Source organism: Sus scrofa, chromosome 3, assembly GCF_054392235.1.
Source record: "Sus scrofa isolate SSC_HxYL_T2T_F1_AM1 chromosome 3, Sscrofa_HxYL_maternal_Yorkshire_Landrace_v2.0, whole genome shotgun sequence".
NCBI lineage: Eukaryota > Metazoa > Chordata > Mammalia > Artiodactyla > Suidae > Sus > Sus scrofa.
The window spans coordinates 15,678,351-15,699,640 of NC_139385.1; the positions used below are offsets into that span (position 1 = coordinate 15,678,351).

The 21,290-nt window shown below is 46.4% G+C and overlaps 1 protein-coding gene across 5 annotated transcripts in view; it reads right to left on the reverse strand.

Moving 5' to 3' along the window:
* The window catches only part of CALN1 (calneuron 1), a 476,409-nt gene that overhangs the window by 326,889 nt on the left and 128,230 nt on the right, over window positions 1–21,290 (reverse strand). For all 5 annotated transcript variants that reach the window (XM_085016961.1, XM_021086352.2, XM_085016962.1 and 2 more), the window contains one exon: window positions 8,372–8,496. In XM_085016961.1, the coding sequence (XP_084873087.1) occupies window positions 8,372–8,496 (125 nt within the window). The remainder of the gene's footprint in view (window positions 1–8,371; window positions 8,497–21,290) is intronic.

Sequence of the window (21,290 nt, forward strand, 5' to 3'; positions counted from 1 at the left end):
CATCCATCTGAGGCACTAGAAAGACCACATCTTTTTTTTTTTTTTTTTCTTAAGAAGCTCAATAAATCCTTTTGAATTTTTATTTTTTAAAATTATTTTTTTTTCCATCATAGCTGGTTTACAGGGTTCTGTCAATTTTCTACTGTTCGGCAAAGTGACCCAGTCACACATATACATACACAGTCTTTTTCTCACATTATCCTCCATCCTGCTCCATCACAAGTAACTAGATAAGGTTCCCAGTGCTACATAGGAGCATCTCTTTGCTTCTCCATTCCAAAGGCAACAGTTTGCATCTATTAACCCTAGATTCCTGGTCCACCCCACTCCCTCCCCTGCCCCCTTGGCAACCACAAGTCTGTTCTCCAAGTCCATGAGATTCTTTTCTGTGGAAAGGTCATTTATGCCACATATTAGACTCTAAATATAAATGATATCATATGGTATTTGTCTTTCTCTTTCTGACTTACTTCACTCAGGATGAGAGTCTCTAGTTCCATCCATGTTGCTGCAAATGGCATTGTTTTGTCCTTTTTTATGGCTGAGTAGTATTCCATTGTGTAGATATACCACATCTTCTTAATCCATTCATCTGAGAAAGACCACATCTTACAGGTAAGGATCACAATCTTAGGAAAGCCTGCTTTAGACCCACCTGAACCAAACCTAAAACCAAGCCCTGACAAGATCCGTAAGGAAGACAGACTTTGAAGGCTGAGTCCCTGCCAAGTTAGAGGGGCTTGGGATCCCCTTGGGATTTCCACAGATCTAGCCTAACAGAAAATAAAACATAAAATCAAACCTGCAGAAGTCTCAGGTGGTCAGCTAGTAATTGAACTGTGAGAATAAAAATCAGCCCTCTTCAGAGAAAACTATCAGGACACGCGGTCGCTACAATGTAGCATTCACAGTGTTCAGTATACAAAGAAAGGGGAAACTCTTTCCAGAATCTAAAAGAAAAAAAAAAAAAGACAATAGAAATCAACCCTAAGATGAGCTAGAGCCTAGATGTTGGATGTAGTACAGAAAGACTTTAAATGGCTATTATAAATTTGGGAAAATAGGTGCAAAAAATGAAAGAAAAATATTATTTACATGAGTAAACAGTATTTCAGCAGAGAAATGGAAACTATAAGAAAAGAACCAAATTAAAAATTCTAGAGCTGAAAAAAGTGTGTGTGTGTGTGTGTGTGTGTGTGTGTGTGTGTGTGTGTGTGTTGAGAGAAAGGAAAAGAGAAGCAAACACTGAAATATCAGCGATCAGATGAAGGGTATACAGGTATTTCACTGTACTTTCCAAAATCTCTGTAGATTTGACATTTTTAAAGGATGAAAGAAATATTACATGAAATAAATTGAATACACTGTTGTTATAGCTGTGTGTGTGTAATTGTAGGATAAGAAGACCAAAAGTGATAGGCTAATCCAGTGTGTATTTGAGGAGCATCCCTCCAGTGAAAAGGAACTGAACTGATGCAGGGCTGATGTCACAGCTGATTCACAAGGTGATCGCTCCCTGGGGACTGCAGGTGTCTGGGGCAGGGACCTGGCCCAAGGAAATGGCGATGAGGTCGGAGAGGGAGTTGATCTGCAGGGCTCTGCCAACTACACGCGTGGAGTAAGGTAAAAAGAGGAATCAAGGATGCCCTCCAAAGTACAATAGTGGCTGACTGCATGCACTGCGCTTCGAGTTCCCCGAGAAACATTCCAGAGGAGGGGCAGTTTTAGAGGAAAAAAATCTGTTCAGCTTTGGGTCCACGGAGCCAGGGACTCCAGGGACACCTTCCTGGGACTACAAGGAGCAGGTCTGCAATTCCGGGGGGCAGCAGGGATGGACAATATCTACCCCGGGGCCATGAGGACGTCGTTGCCCAGGGGGATGACAACCCAAACCAGCCCCGGGAGACAACAAACACAAGGAGTGGGCAGAAGAGGATGTGCACACCGTAAACAGCGGAGACGACAAAGAGGCGGAGAAGGGGAAGGAGGAGAGCTAGCCGGTGACATGGATGCCAAGGCAGTGACAAACCAAAACTAAGAGCATGAGCAACACGGCCAGATGCCACAGAGAATTTGGAATAAACACTGAGAGCCTGCTGGCTCAGGCCAACAAGAGGCCACTGGGGAAACTGGGCTGTGCCGACGCAGGGACTCTAGAACAGTCCACATGAAGGTGGCCGACCACCAAAGGGGTGCTTTGTGGGAGAAAGTTGGCAGATCGATACGTCCATTCCCAAATGCAAAATATGCTCGAAAACTGTATGTCGGCTGAGGCATGCACTTCACCAGAAATGTTAATTTGGAGATGTATGCACGTGTCAGCGGCTGAGGAGAAGTAACACAACTTCCCTGCACCCTGTGCCCCTGCCCCGCCCGGGAGCCACAGAAGACACAGGCTCAGCAGCACCGTTCACCCATCAGGGATCCAGAGGCGACGCTGCCCAGAGAACCGAGCAGTCCGTCCCTATCGCAGGGCACCGGTTCTCCACGGAGATCTATTCCTGAACCCAAAAGCACCTTAGTGGCACCTCCTTTCCAAGCCCCCTCAGGGAACACAACTCTCTGAGAGTCACAAGAGCTGTGAGCGGGTGTGACTGGATTATTGGGGGCAGGGGAAAGCGGGGATGAGGACCAGAATGTTCCAGAATGCTGGGTACCAGCTTGGGACCCGGAAGGAGACCCAAAGAAGGGAAGAATAAAGGAGTTAATATAACTGCGGCATAAGGAGCAAATCCGATACGCGGGGCCATCAAGATCCCACCTCCGCTCAGCAGCCACAGACTAAATGAAGGTCTTCTAGAAATGGATAGAAGAAACTGGACTCTCCAGGTGAAAAGGAGTACATGATCCCAGGTCTGGAATAATGTGACGTGAGAATGAGGAAAGACGACAGACGCTTCCTGAAACTTGCTGACAGATCCTGAGGCTACAAAGCACTGTCCCTGTTGAGTCACAAAACAGAACAGAGAAAAGCCAAGAGGACTATGCTTTTTTTTTTTTTTTTCCTTTTGCATTCTTCTAATGCACAACAACAGTAGCATCAGCTGGAACACTTGGAGAAACAGATTTTCATGAGAAAGAGGTCTCTCTAAATAATTTATGGCAAAGAACAGAAGAGATTGTCATAAGCTGTGTACAAGTCATTCTCAACAAGACAAAGGGTTGGGAGAGAATGAAGGGATACGGCCCCAGTCAAAGAGGAAGAGGCTGCCATGAGGGGCGTATCCTAAGACCACGGCAGCAACAGCAACGACTATGTCCCAACAGCTCCAGACTGGAAACAACGCAAATACCCATGGAGAAGAGAAAGGATAAATAAACTTAGGTACGGATATATGAAGCAACACGATCGCCTGATGAAAATGAATGAACTTCAACTACCCTTGGAAACCTGGTTGAGTCTTGCAAACGTCATGGTGAAGAAAGGGGGCTAGACATGAAAGGACAAATATAATATGACCCCATTGAGAGGAAGGGAAAACAGAAACACAGTTAAGTGATGACAGTTGAGTCAGGGCAGTGGTTGTGAGAAAGAAGTGTTGGGAAGGACCTCATGCACACGGAAGGGGGCTGCTCTTGGCTTATTCCTGAAGCTGGGTGGTTGTTGCATGAGTGTTGACATTTGGTAACATTTGAACGGTACACTAATCCTTTTCTGTATCATACTTTGACCAAACTACAGAAAGAGGAAGACAAATACCGTATGATATCACTTATATCTGGAATCTAATATATGGCACAAATGAACCTTGCCACAGAAAAGAAACTCATGGACTTGGAGAACAGACTTGTGGTTGCCAAGCGGGAGAGGGAGGGAGTGGAATGGACTGGGAATTTGGGCTTAATAGATGCAAGCTCTTATCTTTGGAATGGATAAGCACTGAGCTCCTGCCCTGCAGCACTAGGAATTATATCTAGCCACTTGTGATGGAGCATGATAATGTGAGAAAAAAAGAATGTATACATGTATGTGTGGCTGGGTCATCTTGCTGTACAATAGAAAATTGACAGACCCCTGTAAACCAGCTATAATAGAAAAAATAAAAATACTATAAATACACCCAAAAAAACCCCAAAACTTTGATCAAAATAGTTAAGGGGGAGCTACTGAAATAAAGTCAAGCTACAAAGAAATGGAGGCTTTCATCCATAATGGAAATATGCTCCAAAGGCAATAATAAGTGTTTTTTCAAATGACTGCAAACAACTAAGTCGGCGATGTGGTAGACAGACTCAAGAATGAGTGTAGAAGTGCAAAGAAGGGAAAAAGGGATGTGAAGAGACACATTTTATGGAAAACACAGAAGGAAGATCTGGCATCAGGATGGGAGGCACTCCTGAAGGAAAAAAAAAAAAAAAAGAACACAGAAATAACCACCATCCAAGATGGAAGAGAAAACTAACCTAGGCTAAAAGGAAGAGCCAAGACCCAAATCTAAAGGGCTGACACTGTTGCTGGCAAAAACAACATGAAACACACACATACTCAGACATTTTACAAGGGCCATGAGGAGCCGTGAGGACAGCAGACCCCAGCATCACAGCTGCAACAGGATAGGGAAGGCTGGATGACATCCTAATAGCCCCAAACTGGAAACAACCCAATATCCATCCCGAATAGAATGGATGCAGAAATTGAGATAGATTTATACACAATGGAACACCATACATTAATGAAAATGAGTGAACTTCAGACAGAGGCAAGTTTGGTTGATTAAGACAGCCTCACAAGATTATTCAATAAATGGCACTGAGACAACCGGTTTTATAAAATTACAATTCATGTATCTAATAAAATTCCACATGACCCACTCTCAAAGTGCAAGGTACTGCTAATACATTTTGTATGTGCATTCACTCCCTGGTAGATTGCAGACACCCGGGGACAGGCAACGAATATTATACTTCTTTGAATTCCTCCTCCACCCAGAAAGCATTTGGGCACATGTTCCCGGAGTGAATGAATGAATGAATACACGAATGAACATGAACGAATGAATGAAGATCGCAACCAATTCATTACCGCTGAATTTGTCTGTTGGGTGATTTCCAACGCCAGTGTGCCCAGTGTGATGGGAGTTTTGCATTGTTTCCTCCTGAGCTTGGTTTAAAGAGAAGAAACAGAAACTTCCCAGAGTGAATGGCAATTGGGAAGGGACAGCACGGCGAGTGGCTCTGCTCTCAAAGGGTAAGTGCTCATGCACCAGATGCCCTTGACCCTTACCCTGAAGGAAAGGGGCATTCCATCCCCGGTGGTATAAACTGACCAGGTAGGGGTGCCTGCCCTGTGGTGATCCACATGCAAGAGGCTGCAGCTGCCGCAGGGCGGAAATGGTACCCAACTAACATCTGCATCCCTAGTGTGGCCAGACCACAAAGGATGCTTCCGTATCCACCAGCATCCAACGCATCAACTCCCTGTGCGACACCACGTGTCCTCTGCGGATAAATGAGTGGCCCCAAACAGTAGGACATTAGGGCTCAGCTGACACGAGGCAGCTCCAAGAGAACAGCAAGCAGGCCCAGTCTCGGGACCTTGGACTTCCCCAAGAACCGGCCTGCAGTCCTCCAAACTGACTTAAGCTGGCTTGGTTTTCAGACCCCGCCCACCTGTTCTACACACAGAACACATCTGCACAGCCCTGCCCGGAGCCCCAAGATGCTCATAAAGAAGCACGAGGCATCATAACTCAGGGTTCACCTTGGCACAAAAAAGACAAATAAATAGAAGGAATCTTCCATCAGAAAATAAATGGCATTTCTCCAGGCTGAGAGCTGGGATTGCCCTCCTGAAGGGCAAACACAGCATCTTCAGCAGACAGTCTCAGGCCATAAAGTCCAGCTTTACTCCACCAGGGACCTCTCCTCACCCCCCATCCAGCGATTCCATGGTTCAGGCTGCCCACCTGGGTCCCCAGGGCTGTGACACCCACTCCCTGCTGGTCTCACCTGCTGAGAAGGTGCCGTTCAGCCCCTTGGCAGCTGCTGGGACCTGGGTGAAACAACAGGACCCCGGGCTCTGCTGCTTGACCAAGAACACGAAGGATGATGGTTTGGCCAGTGCCTGAGGGGAGAAGGGCTGAAATCCAGCCACCGGGTCTCTTGAAAAGCTATGTGCCCTGGTGGTGGCCCAGATATCACAGGAGGGGGAAAAAAAAGCCATTGCTCTGAGTAGTCTTGGAAAAATCATCTGATTAGTCATGGCAAAGTTGGGAAGGAGGAAAAGGAAGAAAAATGGAAAGCCAGGGTACACGAAAGCCACAGATGACTCCCAAACTTCACTGGGTTAGTGATTTAGTGATGGTAGCCTCTTCCAGAGTCACCCAACAGAATAGGAATTTCCGTTGCAGTGGGGGTGTGGATTATAACAGAGAACTGCCATTCTGGATCTTTTTTGAGGGATATCTAAGCATCTATGTCTTACATTTATTCATTCATCATACATTTACTGAACATCCACTGCACGCCACACACTGTTTCCTAGGCACTGGGGACTCAGAGGTAATTAAGGAGATAAAAGCTCTTGGGAGGAAAAAGAGAGATGTGCCCCAAATATGCAGATTTTCTACCCACGTCACATGGCCTACGCTCTGTGTGGCTCCACACAGAGGCTCCCAGCCCCTCCTGCTAACTGAGGACTTACTCAAACACCAGCAACCACCACCCCCTGCGTCCAGGATGCAGGAAAGCCTGGGCCTCGCCTCACCTGCCAAACACACCCAGCCTAGCCTCGGCCTTCTCTGTGGCCACCAGGACCGGCTCATTTTGGAGGCAGTCAGAGCTTTGTTTTCCACCTCTGTGTCCTCGTCGGAATGTCCCCTAGCCAATCAAAGGCCAGGAGATCCAAAGTATCCCTCTTGTCTCCAGCTGGCCCCCCGTCTGTCCAGACCCTAGTGAGCTGCTGCAGGCCCTAAGGAGCCTGGCTTGACCCTGTCACTCCCTTTCCCCTCACATCCTCTAGTCTCTCCTCCAGATCCAGCCCAGAGGCCCCGGAGCCTCACTGCTGCATCAGAGAAATAACCAAGCCTCTACAGGCAGGCCTCCAAGACACTGAGGGTTGGGTACCAGACCACCGCAATAAAGCAAATATCACAATAAAGCAAACCACAGGACTCTTTCAGTTTCCCGGTGCCTGTAAAAGTTACGTTTATCCTACGCTGTAGTCTAGGAAGTGTGCAATAGCCTTACGTCCAGAAGAACACTGTACCTACCTTCATTTTAAAATAATTGCTACAAGATGCTAACCAGCCTCTGACAAGGCAGGGTTGCCACAAGACTTCCAGTTGTAAAACATGTGGTATCTGTGAGGTGCAACGAAATGTAATAAAATGCAGTCGGCCGGTGGAGAAGCAGGCCGAGCATGGGCAGGCGTGAGAAAGCCTGCCCGATGGCCTTCACGTGACCCAGCGCCTGCTGATCAGGAAGCAAGTTTGGCTTCCTTGGCCCAGAGCTGCCTCTCCCTGTGTTCCCCTTGTGAGAAATGCACACAGAGCGAGCTCACTGGTTCCGACCATGACACTTCAAAGCAAAGATGTGGGCCATCTGGGGTAATTTTGCCATCCCTATTTTAGGAAGTAAATTTAAACTTCTTGTTTCAAAACAGTGTTACCAGGAACATAGCATTCCAAAACAAGAAGGGAGACCAATTCCGGCTTAGCCTCAGCAGATGCAGGACCTAGGCAAACATCTGGCTGAATCAATCTAATTCTCTCATCTAAAAAAAAAAAAAAAAAAAAAAAAAAAAAATTCCTTCTTTCTTGTTTTAATTTTTTTTTTTTTTTTTAAATCAAAGGGTTGATTTTTCCCAGGACCCAAAGAGGCACGAACCCAGGAGGAAGGCAGTCATGTCCGCAGGTTTGTTCCCGTCCCTAAGCCAGGGATGCACTGTATTACAAGGGTCCAGAGGCAATCAAAGTAATTGCTGGCCACTCCCACCTAGACACAGCTTCCAGATGATTCTGATCTGGGTGGGATTCAAAACACCGTGGCCACGAGTCAAGAGACAGCCACGAACAGGGCTTCAACCTCCCCCGCAGCTGGGCCCCATCGTAAATGATGCTCTGGAATCAGGGCAACACCATTGGCGATAAAGAGTCCAACAACTGGAAAACACATGTGCGCAGCTGAAGGCTATCGCCCCCATCAGCATCCAAGGGAACCAAAATATATGCACCGTGGATTTTTTTTCAGGCGACAAGGTCCCTCCCACGCCAAGAAGCCATTGAGACAGAATTGGTCTCTGCACTCATTCCGGATGCGTCATGGTTAGACTTGGCCACCACTGGTGGCAGGTCCTAGATGCCATCATAGCCACGGACGCCTCCCTGGGGTGCTGACTGCCCTCCCATCCCATGCCGGGCGGGCTCCTTACCGTCAAGCTCCTCCACAGAGATGTTGGCCAGCTGCTCGCTGTCGCTGCCAGCAGAGAGAGATCGGTTGAGGTAATTCCCTTTGTACAACAGGCCAGCGGTCACATGGTGGAAAGGCATCTTCTCCCTGCTCACGAGACATGGGGGCGGGGAGAGAAAACCATCATCATCCCTTCCTCCTTTCCTTCCTGCAAGGACCGCCCTGGTGCTCAGATGGCCAGGGTTATTTAGAAAAAAACTTGAACATTTCTAGGGGTTCCCGCTGTGGCGCAGCAGGTTAAGAATCCGACTGCAGAGGACTCTTGGCAGCTGCAGAGGTTTGGGTTCAAACTCCAGGCCAGCGCACAGGGGTCAGAGGATCCAGCATGGCCATAGCTGTGGCTTGGATTCAGTCCCTGGCCTGGGAACGTCCATATGCGGCAGGTGTGGCCATAAAATAAAAAATAAAAATAAAAAAAATAAGAAAATAAAAGAATTTTTTAAAATGTTAACGTTTCTAGAGGAAAAGGTGGAGCATTTTTCTGGTGCCCGTGGCCAGAGCAACTCCCGAGTGACCTCGAGTTTCTACCCCTTCCTTCAGTGTCCATCTCCCCCCACTGAATTACGAAGTGGAACCATGCTGTTCGGCAGACTGTGGGGTACCAGGCATCCTCCAGCTGCCTCTGCAGGCAAACAAGGATGCTCTCTACCCCCTTTCCTAGCCTCTCCCCACCCTCATAAGGAAGGATTACGCACCCCCCCACCCCGCAGAAACGTGAGGCTGCCCAGACCCTGGATGTCTTTGCCGTGACCATGAGAAAACCCCGGTGTTTCCCTTTTCCCAGATAAAGCAGGTGTGCCACTTCTACTGCATTCAAAGCCGGTCGGAGTGCCAGGCTCTGAGTATGCACAGACGACAGTCTGCACCTCTGAGAAGCAGCCCCATGCCTGCTTGCTCACGTGGCTTTGTGAGCACTGCCCTCTGATTGCCAGTCCTGCTGTCCCATGGGAAAGGTGGGCGTCATCTCAAGATGTCCCAGAACAAAGCAGACCCCAGCACTCTCACGAGAAATGAAAGCATCCCCTTAAACCAGACTAGCGCACCCTCCAAGGCACCAACCCCGGGGATCTGAAGTTCCACCAGTGCCAGGCAGGCCAGGGGCCCCAGACTAAGGTAAGATGGAGGGAAGAGAGGGAGTAAGAGAGAGAGTCAGAAAAATGGGTCTCTCACAGCATAGAGGTTCATCAAAACATTAAAAATAGAGTTGCCATATGATCCAGTGATTTCACTCCTGGGCATATATCCGGACAAGACTCTTAAAGATACATGCACCCCTATGTTCACAGTAGCACTATTCGCAACAGCCAAGACATGGAAACAACCTAAATGTCCATGGACAGATGAATGGATAAAGAAGATGTGGTATATGTACGATGGAATATTACTCAGCCATAAAAAAGAATGAAATAATGCCTTCTGCAGTCACATGGATGGACCTAGAGATTATCATACTAACCAAAGTAAGAGAAAGACAAATACCACTTATATGTGGAGTCTATAATATGACTCAAATGAACTACAAAAGAGAAACAGACTCACAGATATAAAGAACGGACTTGTTGCCAAGGGGAGGGACGGTGGGGGAAAGACGGATTGGGAGTCTGGGATTAGAAGATGCCAACCATTGTATGTAAAATGGACAAACAAGGTCCTACTGCATATCCCAGGGAACTACATTCCATACCCTGTGATAAACTATAATGGAAGAGAAATTAAAAAAAAAAAAAGGAAAAGAAAAAGAAATCTCTCTGTAGTGGAAAGAGCAAGCTCAGTTCTAATGAGTGAGCCATGGGGCATGTCAGGTTCCGCCCCTCCATCTGTAAAGGGGGCCAAGAGGACTGATAAACCTCTGAGCAGAATTAGGGAACTGGCAGGAAGGAGGGGGAGTCACTTCTAGGGCATGGGCAGAGAACACCTTTTGAACATAGCTCCGGGAAGGAAAGCTCGGCGGCACTAGAAGGGGTGATCTCCCCGCCCCTGGGGGCATTCAAGGAGAGGAGTTCTGTGGGAGAGAAATGGCCCTGTGGGCTCTCCCCACACACCTTCTCCATGGGAGTCACAGTCTCCGTGGGAATCACTTGTACATTCCTTGCGGGCCCTAGAGTTTGCATCTGTGAGTGAGGCTGGAGTGGTCTGAGCGTCCCCTCTGGGCGCTGCTGACTAACAAGGTGTAAACAACAGGAAGAGACAGCCAACAGGAGGCCAGTCTCTGGGGATGGCTGTTCAGGGATTCAGGGCTCCCAAACGTTGCTGTCCCTCAAACCACACTGATGACAGCAACTGTCCCTGATGACACCTGCTGGAGCTGGCAGGCATCAGGTCTTCTTTTCCCTGTGACCCCCTTGAGTGACAGCGGGGGTGCCCCCAACAGGACACCCCCTCCTCTCTCTCCCTCCGGTCCAGAGCCCACCCCAGCAGGCCCCTGTTTGGGCTGGGAGGCACTGACTTTAGAGATCAACCCATGAGACTCCTAAACATTTCAGAGCTTGACTGTGAGCAGGAAGCTGGTTAACGAGAGAATCTATTTGAGAACACGAGCCTCCTAAGTGCTCTTTCGACACAGCAGCCTCAGCTCCGCACCAGACATTTCCACCGGATGTCAAACTCTCGTTTCACACTCAAGACGTCAAAAAATGAATTCATTATCTCCCCCCTAAAAGAGGCCACACTTCCTGATTTCTCGATTTCTATCGAAGGTACGTCTCTCATCCTAACAACTGGGAAGACTCTCACAAATGTGCTGGGCACCGGCCCCCCTCCAAAGTAAAACAGACACATGGCAGAGGCAAGAGCCAGCTGCCAGCCTCCAAGCTACCCATCACTCTTGCCCCGGCTCACAAAACACACACACACACACACACACACACACATCCACAGGCCCATCGCAACGGACAGGAGACAGTTAGAAAGTACATGTGCATTTGCTGGTTCTAAGGGGTACGGCTTCAGCTAATTAGAAGTGAGCCTCTCCCCCTCCCAGCCAACCTGTCCTTACACACAGAGAGAAGGCAGGCATCTTTCTCTGGAAGAGGGCTTCAGTTACCATCTCCTCATTCCTCAAGGTTAAATTTCTGACCAAACAGGTTTAAAGGCGAAAAGCAGATGCAGAGCCAGGACCTTGCCTGAGGCCAGTGCTGGTTTTCGGGCGCCATAGGCCACTGCCACATTCATCTCCGCTTGGACCAATTCCCATGGTCCAGGGGATGAAAAGTCATCACTGGCTAATGCTTCCTTTGTGGTTCCTGCTTCCCCCTCATCAGTGGCCCCAGGACCCAGTCAGTCTCACTGGCTGTTGTTTTAACCATCCTTTAAATCCTTCATGGAGTTCCCATTGTGGCGCAGCGGAAATGAACCGGACTAGGAACCATGAGATTGCAGGTTCCACCCCTGGCCTCGCTCAGTGGGTTAAGAATCTGGCATTGCCATGAGCTGTGGTGTAGGTTGCAGATGTGACTCGGATCTGGCGTTGCTGTGGCTGTGGTGTAGGCCGGCAGCTGTACCTCCGATTCAACCCCTAGCCCAGGGAACCTCCATAGCCTGTGGGAGCAGCCGAAAATAAAAAAAAATCCTTCATAAACATCAGAAAACACCCACCCTGATCTTCTCTCGATCTGCCACCTGGAGGAAGGGTGCTTCGCTCAGTCGGTACAGATGCGGGAAGCACTTCTTTGCATTTTACCACTCATCTCTCTAGCTTCTCAGTGTTTGCTAAATACCGTCTCATTACCTTCTTTTGCCTGGTTGTTTAAAGCTTCGGACCCATCACGTGTGTTTTGACAGCCGCAGCAACAAGGTCATACTCAAACACACACGGCCAAGCCACTCTCCCGTTCAGCCGCAGAGGTGCTGAGTACACGGCAGAGCCAACTGGTCACAACCGAGTCCCACGTGATAGATCAACGTAATTTGCTTCTGGAAAAAGCAGCTTACGAAATGAGGTGCACATTCAGTTCATTCACCCGAAATGCTCAAAGTCTAGTGGTGGGGGGGGAAAGCACGTGCAATGGAACCATCCGTCTACATAAATAAAGTCACGCTCGAGAAAGGGAAGCGCATGATCGCAAGTAAGCTAAAAACAGCTGCTGCAATGAAAGAACTCAATTTCACTCCAAGCCACCTGGGGAACCCCAAGCTTTAAGACTCTCTCTCTTTGGCTAAGGAAGGGAAGCGTGCAAGTTCATGGGCAAGGACAGACATGGTCCTGAACTCAAATTGAAGAGCTGGATCCTTACAGGAAGGGCAATGAATAAATAAATATATATATATTTTTTCCAATGGCAGTTTTACTCATTGTGAAATATCATTTAAGTGACTGTTTAGCACGTGAACAAGTCTTCTGTATTTTCTGTAAGGTGGTAGGGTTTCCTGGCTAAGAATCAGGGCTTTCTGGTCAAAAGCCATGTTAGATTTAAATTCTAGCTCTGGGGAGTTCCCATCACGGCGCAGTGGTTAATGAATCCGACTAGGAACCATGAGGTTGCAGGTTCGATCCCTGGCCTCACTCAGTGGGTTAAGGATCAGGTGTTGCTGTGAGCTGTGGTGTAGGTCTCAGAGGCGGCTTGGTTCCCACGTTGCTGTGGCTCTGGCATAGACTGGTGGCTACAGCTCTGATTAGACCCCTAGCCCAGGAACCTCCATATGCCGTGGGTGTGGCCCTAGAAAAGACAAAACAAAACAAATAAATTCTAGCTCTGCCCTGATTAGCCATATAGGTAAATTGACCCCTGTAAGTCTCAGTCTTCTCCTATGGAAAACTGAGGTTTTGATACAAACTGAATAGTATTTTTGTGGATATGAAATAAGATAAGGTATGGAAAATACCAGGCTTAGCATCAGGCATGTTCTCAATAAATCTCATCAGTCATTATCTTTGAAGGGTTACAGGAAGCAGGATACAGGGCCAAAGAAGGTCACAATGGGTTAGGTGGAATACAAAACACACTGGGTTTTGAGGGAGGGTCAGGAAGGACCTGGCAGATGGTGAGTTTCAGAGAGGAGCTGGCTGGCATCATACACCACGATGCCCAGGGATCCAGAGTGTAAGCAACGGAGCACCAGGGGGCCGGGGCCGTGAGCGGTATCAGTAAGCCGCTGACTGTATCAGGAGGAGGGGGCTACTGGAATGAAAAGTGCCAGAGCTGGAAAAGAGTCAATTTCCTGGGTACCAGGAAGGCCGGCTCCATGGTCGCATCACGGATAAGGTGTCAGGAGGGTAAAGACAAAAGGGGTGGCCTGCTGTTTTCAGGGTGGAGGAACAGGTACACTTCTCGGCTGAGTAATAGACCAAACAGGCCCCCCTCACCTTGACCTGAAAGGATGCCCTTCAGAGACACTGCATTTTGTGTCAGCTTGACCGGGTGGCAGGGTGCCCAGATATCGGGTTAATCACTATGCTGGGTGTGTCTGGGAGGGTGTCTGGGGGTTTAATCACTATGCTGGGTGTGTCTGGGAGGGTGTCTGGGGGTGAGATGAACATTTAAATCAGTTGTCTGAGTAAAGAGGGCCCTCCCTGAGGTCTGTGGGCCGCATCCGATCTGCTAGAGGCCTTCGAGAACAAAAAGGCAAGTCAGGGAGCGAACATCTGTTCTTTCTGCCTGACTGAGCTGGGACATGGGTCTTCTCCTGCCTTTGGACTTGGACTCAGGCTGGAACTTGCACCAACAGCTCTCCTGGGTCTCCAGCTTGCCAGACTGTGGGAATTCTCAGCCTCCAAAACTACGTGAGCCAATTCCTTATAAATCTCGTTCTATATATATCTCTCTCTCCTGTAAGTTATGTTTCTCTGGAGAACCCAGACGACTATACATTGTATTTTTTTCGCTGCAGTACCAAAGATCCAGGCGCACTGCTATAGGCTGATATTATTATTCCAGGTAAAGAGTACCCCAAAAGATAATTCTGCAGGGTCCCTTAGGCAGCACAACTGTGAAGTGTAGGGTGTACACTGGCGCCAGTAGAATGCCGTGTGCTGCTGGTGTGCGACAAGATAAGGACAGGCATTGAAAGAAAGCACGGACATTCTTACGGCAGTCTGTAGCATTGTTCCAGCACCTAAGCATGGGACCAGCTGATTTTTGGGTATCTCTGCTTTTTTGGTTTCCTTTTCCAGTAATTCATTCTTTCTAATTTTACAGAAATCAGCCTGCCAACGACTGAAGCTTTAAACGAAACAAACAAACAAATAAAAAAACCACAAAAAAAAAACCAAACCAAACAAAAAAAGTGGTCCTTCCCCACAAATAGTTTAGTGTAAGAAGCACTTCTCTCGAAAGTCCTTTGAGTTGCCTTGATTTCTGGCAGTGGACTACAGAGAGAGAGGAAGAAAGACATCTAGAGAAATGCATTTGACGTGCCTCTGACAATTTTTCAAAGACCGTAAGATTTTTAAAAGTCTTAGTTGGATTTTGGATAGGAGGTACGACAGACATAGAAAACAAACTTAGGGTTCCAAGGAGGGGGAAAAGGGAGGGGAGATAAATGAGCAGTGTGGGATTAACATACATACTGCTATATATAAAAGAGATAAACAATGAGGGCCCACTGTAGCGCATATGGAACTATATTCTATATCTTACAATAACCTATCATGGAAAAGAAGTTGAAACTGTATACCTGAAATTAACGGCTTACTGTAAACAACCATAGTTAAATAGTTAAAAAAAAAATACTCTATATACAATGCATTATTCAAACAATTATTACACCACATTGAAAAGTTTAGTGCTAAAAAGTGATATTGGAAGCATTTAAATGTCATAAATATTTCAAATATAGGAGTTCCCATCATGGTGCAGGGGAAACGAATCCGACCAGGAACCATGAGGTTGCAGGTTCGATCCCTGGCCTTGCTCAGTGGGTTAAGGACCGCGCATTGCGGTGGCTGTGCTGTAGGCCGGTGGCTACAGCTCCGACTGGACCCCTAGCCTGGGAACCTCCATATGCCGCAGGTGTAGCCCTCAAAAGACGAAAGACAAAAAAAAAAAAAAATTTCAAATATACATGGAAATAAAACTTGTAATATCCTTTGTTTCACACTGAAAAACAAACAAAAAAAAAGAAAGTAGGTGCAAGATGTCAGCTGAAGTCTGGGCTCTCTGCTGAGTGTGTGTGAGTGTCTTGAGTGTGCAAGGAGCCTACTGCAGGAGTTTCTGTCCTCTAACTACCAGCCATACAAGGAGCAATGTTGATCCTACATTCTAGAAGTTAAAGAGCCTACCCTACCCTGATAGAGCTTTTGCTGAATTCCCCTAAAAATATCCATGCAGGCACACAAAAATAATATTCCCAACAGCACCAATGCCAGGCTGTGGAAGAAGCTTCCATTAAGTTGGCAGTTAGGATTAAAGTGGAAAATAATATGCAATATGGCCATACTTTGACTTCGGACTAAAGAATAGAGTCAGATGGAGTTCCCATCATGCCTCAGTGGTTAACGAATTTGACTAGGAACCATCACTTTGCAGGTTCGGTCCCTGGCCTCACTCAGTGGGTTAAGGATCTGGCATTGCCGTGAGCTGTGGTGTAGGTTGCAGACATGGCTTGGATCTGGCATTGCTGTGGCTCTGGTGTAGGCTGGTGGCTACAGCTCTGATTGGACCCCAGCCTGGGAACCTCCACATGCCACAAAAAGACAAAAGACAAAAAAAAAAGAATAGAGTCAGAGAGTAAAGGAACAAGAAAAGATTTCTATCTGCCCCAATTCTTCTCTATGTCTGGGTCTCAAGGATGGATGACCAACCATGGCATCAGAGAGCCATCCTTCTGCCTATGTTGGAATTGCTTTTTCAAAACAGCCAGAGTCAAATCCTCCACTGTCCTTAGCACCACTAAGAAGCAAGAGTCCCCCTCCTCCAGCTCCTTAGGGATCACCCCTCCCTGTCTGCAGCACGGCTAGCAATGGAAGGGTCTGAGGCAAGGGCCCTTCACAGAAGATGTGAAACTTGCTCTACGCACAGTGTTGGGGAGCACAGTGATCTACAGGATTATGGGGTTTGGGTGTATTGCTTCTGGTTAAGAAAGAACCGCAGAAGACCTCAGGTACCCCAGAAATGTATGTCTCCTCCTCAGAGTCCAAGAGTTAAGTTGTGGGGACAACAAGATCCCATCTTACTCCAGCAAAGATGCAGTAGATGGATGCCAGCTCAGCGCTTGGCTAAGCACTTATAAAACAATTGTGTTCCCTTGTAAAAATCCCGCAGAGGCAGGCCAACTGGCAAGGAGGGTTTGGATAGAGTTCAAATCAGACAGGGATGAGTAAGCAGAAAACACCACCGTAAGGGTCTGTGTAAAAGTTCTGCATCAGTAGAGGAGGAAGCACCTTTGAGATGCAGAACAAAAAGCAGATTGTCAACAATAATACGGTACCAGAAAGAAGGCAGTTTTACAAAGGTTCTGGCTACGTTCTTCAAGATAAGTAAGAAAGCAGGGTATCTATGAAATAAGAATGCAAATGCATAAGGAAATCTCAGAGTACAGGGAGGAGATATCAAATCAAAAAGAAAAGACAGCTTGCTGAGAGGCAAGCTGATTTGGAAAAGGTGCGGGTTTTTTGCAAAGCAAAGGAGACAGCCAAAAATAGCAGCAGAGTGCAAATCTACATTAATGACAATAAAGAGTATTTCAAACAAACAGAAAATACACCCAATAATAAAAGGCACCCATGGACCCACCACCCGGATTGAACATGGGCTAATACTTTTCCTTATTTGCTTTAGATTTTCGAAAAGAAATACTATCTTACATTGAAGCCGCGCCACCTCCAATTCCTCCCCACCTATTCCTCTAATTCCTTCCCACCGCTGTGACAACTCTCCTCTGGAGGTGAAATGTATCCTTCTGGTCCATGGCTTTAAATTTTCCTACATCTGGAGTTCCAGTCATAGCTCAGTGGAAATGAATCTGACTAGCATCCATAGGGATGCATGTTCGATCCCTGGCCTTGCTCAATAGGTTAAGGATCCGGGGTTGCCATGAGCTGTGGTGTAGGTCGCAGATGCAGCTCGGATCCCGCGTTGCTGTGGCTGTGGTGTAGGCTGGCGGCTACAGCTCTGATTAAGCCCCTAGCCTGGGAACCTCCATGTGCCATCGGTGCGGCCCTAAAAAGACAAAAAAAAAAAAAAAAAAAAAAAAAAAAAAAAACTTTCCTACATTTGAATGTGACTATACAGAATATAGTATTGCTGTATATGTTCTTCAATTTACACAAATAATATCACACCATATGTATGTTTGTGCAACTTGCACATTTCAATCTCTATTAGAGTTGAGGGACTTAGGCAAATCCATACACATACACCTAGTTAATTTATTTTGAACTGCGCCATAGTTTTCCATTGTATAAACATATTGTAATTTATGTATCCATTCTCCAATTGAAAGAAAAGCATTCTGCAATTAAAATCCTCATGTGTGTCTCTTTGTATATATTTGGGGGAATTTCTCTAGCCTTAGGCTACATACCTAGATAAAATATTACAGGATTTTGCTAAAATGGTCTCCAAAGAGGTTGGGTTAGTTGTCTATTACTACATAACAAATTACCCTTGAACTTAATGACTTAAAACAGCAACTACTGCAGCACTATTCAGAATAGCCAAGAAGCATCCTAAATGTCCATTGACAGATGAATGGATTAAGAAGATGTGGAACATGTATGCAGTGGAATATTACTCAGCCATAAACATGAAAGAAATAATGCCACTTGTGCAACATGGATGCAACTAGAGATTCTCATGCTAAGAGAAGTCAGAAAGAGAAAGACAAATACCATACGATATCACTTCTATGTGACATCTAAAATATGGCACCAATGAACCTATCTACAAAACACAGACTCCCAGACAGAGAGAACCTTCTTGAGGTTGTCAGGGGAAGGTGGAAGAAATGGGATGGACTGGGTGTTTGGGGTTGGTCGATGCAAACTATTACATTGAGAATGGATAAGCAACGAGGTCCTAGTGTACAGCACAGGGTACAATATACAATCTCTTGGGACAGAATGCGATGAAAGATAGTATGAGAAAAAGAATGTATGTGTGTGTATATATACATATATATATGTATATGACTGGGCCACTCTGCTGTACAGCAGAAATTGACACAACACTGTCAATCAACTATACTTTAATAAAAATAAAATAAAATGAAACCCACAAATATTTATGTCACAGTTCTGTGGGTCCAGAATCAGGAGTTGCTTGGCTGGGTGGTTCTAGCTCAGGAGGTCTCATGAGGCTGCAGTCAGGATTTTGACCAGGGCCACTACCACTATCAGAAGGTGTGACTGGGGCTGGAGGCTCCACTTCCAAAGTGGTTCACCCACAGGGTGGTTCACGACACCCTTGGGGGACCCTCCAGAGGGCTGCTCAAGTATTCTTACGACCTGACAGCCAGCTTCCCCCAGCAAGCGATCCAAACCACAGGAGGAGGAAGCATTTATGACTTAGTCTCGGAAATCACAGCCTCCCTTTCAAAATGTTCTATTCACTAGACCAGAGATGGTAAGGAAAGCCGACACTCAGGGGAGGGAAATGAGGCTCGATCTTTTGAAAGATGGAGTATCATAGAAGTTGTGGGCATTTTAAAACTGTCATCGTGGTTGTGGCAATTTACAGACCCACCCTTAACCTAATAGCATGTCAATTTCCTGCACCGCTTTGCCAATACTGAGTGTTATCAGGCTGCTGCATTTTTCTTAACTGGATTTCCTTGATTGCTAATTTAGGCATCTTTTCATAAGCTTTTTGGCCATCCTAATTTCCTCTTCATGATATTGTCATCCAATATTCCCATATTTCAGTTCAACCTTACTTTTAACCCCCACCCCCACCACCACCACTGTGCGCCACTGTTATTGTTGTGGTTGCTACAGTTGCATCTTATAACCAAAGCTTATCTAGACATTTCCACAAGTTTATGAATTTCTGTGCTCATTGTTGCCTCTTGCAGGGCATTCTTCTGGGTTCCATTCCCTTCTAAATGAAATGACTATAGTAATTCTTTCATTTAAAAACAGGAAATGGAAAGCTTTTAAGTCTCTGTCTTTTAAAAGAAAAAGCCTTTATTTCAATCGTATACAAATTATAGTTCAACTTGGTAAGCAGTTATACATTTTTTCACTTAGTACTCAGGATATTTAAGTGCCGATGAGAAGTCTACAGTTCACCTGTTAATACTCATTCTAGACAATTCTAAGTCTATAATTTCAGATATAGGCTTTCTCCATTTGGATATTCTCTCTTTCAGAAAGAGAGGTATTAGATGTATGTTGCACTTCTTTTTTAAATTTTTTTCTTTTTACAGCTGCACCTGCAGTATATGAAAGTTTCCAGATTAGGGGTTGAATGGGAGCTATAGCTGCCAGCCTACACCACAGCCACAGCAACACGGGATCCAAGCTGCTTCTACAACCTACACCACAGCTCATGGCAACGCTGGATCCTTAACCCACTGGGTGAGGCCAGGGATTGAACCTGAGTCCTCATGGATGCCAGTCGGGTTCGATACTGCTGAGCCACCCTGGGAACTCCTGTTGGACCTCTTCCTTCAAGCTCAATACCCTCAATTGGCTCATCCCACACTGATGCATACCCTGTCTGATTAAAAGAGTTACAAAAGTTAATAACTTTGTTTTCCAGAGCTCTGTATGAGAATTAGTTTCAATATTAGAAAGCCCTTGCACAAGTTTGGAATGCAGACGTGAGACGAAAACAGTGGTATGCTGGGTCTCCGAAAAACAAAAAAAAAAAAAAAAAAACTTGATCCAGAGCATGTACCCCTATGGTGTAAACACTCCCGAAATGGCCAATTCCAAGCCGCCACTGTGCTATCAGTGAACATGGAACTGGGAATTGACATGAAGTAGTAATACCAGCACAGGCTTCTATAGCACTGCCACCACACAGATGTCACAGACTAAATTAACCTCCAAATCACAGATAACAATCAAGTATAGTCAAATAATTAGGAAGGGAAGAGTTTCTGGTATCTTTACCTTTGTGCTGTAATGTAATTTATTTCACTATTAGCTGATACTTCATCCGAGAATATAAATTTACATTTCATTTACCATTCATTTCAGAATGCCTATGTTTCATAATACCTAGACAATTCCTAAAGAGTTATTCAGTGGCTTTCACAGGCTGGCATGAGTGGGCGCCAGCATGCCACGTGATACGGGTCTTTTTCCTGACCGCTCTGGCTGTTTCTATAGGAAAGAAAAGTCGGGGAAACATCACACTTTCCTGCAGCTATGTTCCACTGTCCACGCTCCAGTTTCCTGGCTGTTGAAGAAGCGGTCAAGGTGCGAGCAGAACAGCAAGGGAATCTCAAGTCCCTTCTCCAGCTTTTGGGGGGTCAGGAGGAAGCTTTTTATTGTTTTGTTTTTTTGTTTTGTCTTTTTGCCATTTCTAGGGCCACACCTATGGCATATGGAGGTTCCCAGGCTGGGGTCTAATCGGAGCTATAGTTGCCGACCTACACCACAGCCACAGCAACTCGGGATCTGAGCCACGTCTGCAACCTACACCACAGCTCACGGCAACGCCGGATCCTTAACCCACTGAGCAAGGCCAGGGATCGAACTCTCGCAACCTCATGGTTCTTAGTCGGATTCATTAACCACTGAGACATGACAGGAACTCCAGGAGGAAGTTTCACGAACCAGGAGCATATTCCAGTGGCAGACTCAGTGGTGGCAAACCTCCAGAAGGGCTGATTCTGAAGTATTCTGGGCGTCATTCTAGAGACCTGTCCAAAATCCACTCCTTCAGCCCTTCCACGCTTCTGGAAGCCTCCAATTCCCTGTATGACACCCCTTCCTTCTTCAAATAAGAAGTGTGGTCACTGGTCCTTAAAACTCACCTGATATATTATTGTATCTG